A 5,706-nucleotide genomic window follows, 5' to 3' on the forward strand; every position below is an offset into this window, starting at 1 on the left:
GTGATTTGGCCTGACCTAGTAAGTAAAGGTCACGTGGACATGACCTATCAGCAGGATGACAACTCGATAAGGGGAGCCTAGTCAGCAGTTCGGGAGCTCGGGTGTCCGGGCACCTTGGCATAAAGCCACCTCAGCACCATAGCTAGTTCGACACCCAAGTACCGAAGTGACACGTAATCAACTCCAGAAGCTTTTCAGCGGATTCCGAATCTCTTGGGATCACGCCACATAACCACAAATCTTATCCTCTCCCCGCTCAAATCGGATGGTAACGATAGACTTCATTGAATGATACGTTACTCTCGTTCTAAAGCGGAAACAAATCTCATCTACACGAGATTTGCTTTTTCTCTTTATTGTTTTCGTTCATAAATAAATAACTCATCAATGATTTATGGTTTGAAAAATAAAATTAATTTAATTTATATTCAACTTCGCTATTTCTAAGGCCCATCTCTCCAATTCACACCGCAATTCCGTTTCTCTCTAGAAGTGCATAGTTTCCTACTCTCTCCCCCTCTTGCGTATTCGAAGCTCAGCTAGTTTCTTCCTATGAAACTTGTAATTCCCACGGGATACTGCACCAAAGCTCGGTCCCTCGGTCTCTTCCCGGCGATCAAACCCGTGGGACCGAGATACAGGTGGGCCCGCATGGAGTCCACCAACCGTCAACAGTGGCGAAAGGACAAGGGAAAGATGGTTGTCATCATGGGCGTAACCGGTTCGGGCAAATCTCGCCTCTCCATCGACCTCGCTACTCGATTCCCCGCCGAGGTCATCAACTCCGACAAAATGCAAGTCTACAAAGGTCTCGACATTACCACCAACAAGATGCCAATGCACGACCGTCTCGGCGTTCCCCACCACCTCCTCGGGGTGGTCGACTCGTCCTATGGGGAGTTCTCGCCTTCCGACTATCGCCTATTCGGCGCTTCTGTCATATCTTCTATCTGTGCTCGCCGCCGATTACCTCTAGTTGTTGGTGGCTCGAATTCGTTCATTTACGCACTACTCTCGGATCGATTCAATCCAGATTCAGATGGATTAAGCTCGGTCTCCGCCGATTTACGTTACAACTGCTGCTTTCTTTGGGTGGATGTGTCATTAACAGTTCTATACGAGTACCTGTCCCAGCGGGTGGACGACATGCTCGCCGCAGGTATGGTTGAGGAGTTAGCCGAGTTTTACGACCCGGAGGCGGAGTCGGACCCAAGGCGCGACCAGGTGGGGATAAGGAAGGCAATCGGCGTACCGGAGTTCGACAGATATTTTCGGAAGTTCCCGCCGGGAGGACATTTTAGAAGCACGGACATCGAGAGAGATGGGGCTAGGCGGGAGCTTTTCGAGGAGGCGGTAAAAGCAATCAAGGACAACACAAATCAGCTAGCGAAGAGACAGTGGGAAAAGATCATGCGGCTGAGATCGGCCGGGTGGAACTTACGGCGGTTAGACGCCACGGAGGCGTTCCGGGCGGTATTAGCGTCAGATACCGGCAAGTCGTCAGAAATTTGGGAGGAGGAGTTATTGGGACCAAGCGTGAAGATCGTGAATCGCTTCTTGGAGGAGTAGTTTTCCTTCCCCAACTTCTTCCCCACTCTTCAAACTTGATTTCTTGCGCTTCATTTCTCTCTCCACCCTAACCCGACCCACCATTTTTTCATTTTTCATTTTTTTTCTTTTGTTAATTTTCATCCTAATCAGCTGTCAGAATCATCAGCCCTTCCCTCCTGAGTCCTGGCCGCCACACCACCCCAAAAGCCACTTGGCCCTCCCAAATGGGAGTCCGGATCGGCTCCTCACCATGGGGCGCCTCAGACCGTCCTCACATCGGCTGGTTGAGCCACGCGTCCTGGGTTCGTGTGAGAGCAAAACACGAGCGGAGGGTTGCATTTGGCGCCCAAAACATTCATACCCTTCTTCGTCTAAAGCTTCGATGTTCAAATAGTACTTAATCCCGACATCATTTGTCTCTCTTCTCATGACCTCTCTAAGAACACTAGATAGACATTGTCTCTGATTCGCTCTTCTTTTTTTGACTTCTGTTAAATTCCTTCACATCTTAGATTTCAATTCTTCCTCCAACCTTTCTTTCAAACCCAATAGCTACCGTCAAAAACAACACAAACCCACAAACAACAACGCCTACAACAAAGCTGAAGTTCTTTTACATCCACGGTGCCAACATGACTGAGAGAAATAGCTTAATAGTCGAGAGAAAAAGCAATACGGAAGAGAAGACACTGTATTGGGTTAAGTGGGTTGCCTGAAATCTCAATTCTTGTATGAATGTGTGCTTGGTGTGGCTACATAGAAGTGCAACAGGATAGGTGTGCTGCGTCTTTGAAAGGTGATGGGTAATAAAGTTTCTACTTCTTCATATCAGGACTAAAGTCCTCCCTCCCTCCACTGGTTGCAATCATATTTTCGGCGGTCATTTGCGAGATGAGATTCTGGAAATAGTAGTCAATGGGTGTACTCTATAGTTGAAAAAGAGAAACAAAAAACCCCAACGTGAGAGGGATTTCTCAACTGCCTTTTATTCTCAGGATTTTGGGAGAGATTTACGTGGATTTGATTCGTCGGTGTCTATTCTCGCCGGTGAGACTAATTCCTGCCGGAGAGATGAGAGGTTTGGGTCATGACCTGAAGAAAAAAAGGGTTTGAATCCTTCGTGAAGAGAAAAGAACAGGGGTGAGAGATTTGGACAGGTAAAAAAAGAAAATAAAAAACAGAACCGCACGAGTCTCGTCTCATTGGTGACCGCCGGAGATGTGATTGCAAGCGGTGGAGGGAGGGACGAGGGCTTTCAGTCTTTACCTGAACAGAGCAGATGCGAGATGCGGGGGTGAATGTGATTGCTACAGTTAATAACGCATGCTCCCCCCTCCGCTCGTGTTTTGCTCCCACACGACCCGGAGATGCGTGGCGCAACCAACTCTTGTGAGGACGGTTTGAGGCGCTCCATTGTGAGGAGCAGCTCCAGACTCTCCAAATGGACCTTTGGCTTCGGTCCAGTTTAGATCCGGTTCAATCGGCATGCCAAAACCAAACCAGATAATTTCTTTTGGCTGCGTTTGTTTGCGATACAAATGCGAACGGGGTATTTATGCACCCCGAGCATTTGTTTGAAATGTAAAAAAGTAATGATTATTAAAGTAAAATTGTATTTTCTGACATTTTTGTAAAAGACCATTATTGTATTTATTTTTTGGATACAAATTTATATTCATTTGATAATTAACTTTTTGATCAAAGTTGAAATATTGAAGAATAAAACAGTTAGAACAGTTAATGATAAATTCACATCTTTACATCCATTTTAAACAAACAAGATGAATGTAAAAACAATTTAAAATATGAATCGCATATGTATTCATGAACCAAAAAATGGATAAATATGTAATGTACATGTTTACATTTGCATTGCAACCAAACGCAACCTTCGGGTCTTGCTTTGGATGTGAGTGGAGCTGGAGTGGTGTTACTTACAGCTAGGCAATGGCACCGGAAAATGAGGGGAAAGAAACGGTGTCAGTATGTAGCAAGTGTTGGCTTAGAATAGAAGGTGTCCAAAAGTGGCCTTTTTGTGATTTAGTTCTTTTTTGTAGAAGCGAATTTCGAGGATCATAACATCCTGACGCCGGTTCAGCGCTGAAGATGTCAGTGGGAGTGGGACCCCCATACTGGATGTCAGACTCAGACACACAGAAAGAGAGAGAGAGTGTGTGAAGAGATCGTTGGTTAGTACAGTTGGAATCATTGCATTTATTATGTAGAAAAGAAAACAGAAGAAACGGACTTGATTGGGCTGGGCTTTTATACGAGGGATGGAGACGTATGGGAGATGTGATGGGCCTCTTCTTCAACTCGTAAAAGCTTACGCTTCGTACAGATGACGAGTGCTTCTTCGTTTGGGGATGGAGACAGCACGAAGGAAGGAGTAGAGAAGAGAAGAGAAGAGATGCTGTTTCTTGATTGTTGTTTATCCCAGGCTTGCCGACGACGTCCAGTTAATTAAACAGCTTGAATTGGTATGGATGTCCTGGATATGATTTAATGGCCTTCAGAGTTCAAATTCTGAAAATTTGCAGACATGCTACCTGGTATAATCAATCTTCAATTTCCCCACCACAACTAAAGATTCCAATCCAATGAATTAATCCTCTCTTTTCAAATCTCATTTATTCCCATATGAGACAATTCTGTCACACTGCTTTCAAATGTTCCACTAGAAGAAAATAAATAAATAAAACCAGAAGAAAATAAATAAATAAATCTTTTTATTTGGTTGGAAACAGTTTGATTAAAGGGAGAATGACCGATACCCCCAGTATCAGAATTTATAAGTTTAGTGTACGGTTGGGATAGGTGCCAGATCGAAATTGATACCAATTTATGGGCCAGCATGGGTACATAGAGTGTAATATCGGTCCATTTGAATATTTATAACCCTGTAGTGTAAATCAGAAATCCGGACTGGATACATCCATACTTTTCCGTTGATTTAAATGGGTACAGATATATGAATCTAAATTTAAATATTTATTTCTCTCTCCCTCTCTATCTGATTGGTACCTGGCAAGTGGCAGCATCATTCAAATGGCAGGTATGAGAAAGTTGGTGAGGCACTGTTTATTTCAGAATCAAACTGTACATATGGCAGGCACTAGAAATGCCTAAGCTTGTTCATTTGTTTGAGACTGACTGCATTGAGTTTGTGGGTATGGATTAGATAAGCCACAAGTTTATATTAAAATTTTGACCTAATTCTAATCTAATCCCTTATATGTTCTGAACTTCTGATAGCTACAGCCTACATCTCATAAATATATCATGTCTTCATCTTGTAAAATGAAAACTACTCATTGTATGTATTCTCATTTATCATTCTATAAACAATACAACAGTCCAATTGGTGCCAGCTAGCTTTGGGGAATTGAAGATGGATTACAACATTCAATGGTTGTAATGGGGACTTCTGATCAAATTCTGCCATCAGCAAGATTGGAGAGTTTCAGGGTGGTAGAGGGTTGTCACATTGTATGACTCATTTGCCTAGCCAAAAAGATATATACTGCAATCCTTCTCAACTGTTACAACGCAAAAGAGTTAATTCAATAATGAATAATCAATTCAATTAATTTCAAAAAATGGTACCAAAAACACGGTATATACAAGACATTAAGCTCACACCCATATTTTCTCTTTTAGCATAAACTAGCTCTTATTAACCCCCTCCCTTTTCACTCTCTCTCTATCAATCTTTCTCAATGTGAAACTGTGAATCCTCTATAGCTATTAGGCCACTGATCCTCAAATTTTTTACCTCTTGGGTATGCCGGTCCAATGTAAAGTGTAAGCAGATGGTAAATAAAGGCCTTTGCTCAATGTTGATCCCAGCCATATGAGGTCTTGGGAGGAGTAAATATATATTGGATACGTATATGGTACTGACCTTTGGCATTTGTATGCACAAAGAAACTGCGCCTATAAATTTGAACCCATGTTCTCATGCTTTTCAAGCCATGGTTTTACTCGTTAGGTTGTGTTTGGTTACCATGCACATAAATTTATACTACTGCAAAATTATGGCAGTGTAAATGATTTGAGTGTAAATTCTGACCTATTTTTATTTCAAAGTTTAGTTTATTTTGTTTGATTATAGTACAAATGAAGTAAATTAAGACATGGAACAGAATAAAGTAA

At 42.6% G+C, this 5,706-nt stretch overlaps 1 protein-coding gene across 1 annotated transcript; it reads left to right on the forward strand.

Moving 5' to 3' along the window:
• The first annotated feature begins 457 nt into the window (after positions 1 to 457).
• LOC148854848 (adenylate isopentenyltransferase-like) lies at positions 458 to 3,237 on the forward strand. Its single transcript, XM_088983133.1, has one exon. The coding sequence runs from the start codon at positions 553 to 555 to the stop codon at positions 1,567 to 1,569; it is 1,017 nt and encodes a 338-aa protein (XP_088839259.1). The 5' UTR covers positions 458 to 552; the 3' UTR covers positions 1,570 to 3,237.
• The last annotated feature ends 2,469 nt before the right edge of the window (positions 3,238 to 5,706 follow it).

The sequence above is a fragment of the Nelumbo lutea genome, chromosome 4, assembly GCF_056320005.1.
Source record: "Nelumbo lutea isolate HS-2025 chromosome 4, American lotus-T2T, whole genome shotgun sequence".
NCBI classification, from domain to species: domain Eukaryota; kingdom Viridiplantae; phylum Streptophyta; class Magnoliopsida; order Proteales; family Nelumbonaceae; genus Nelumbo; species Nelumbo lutea.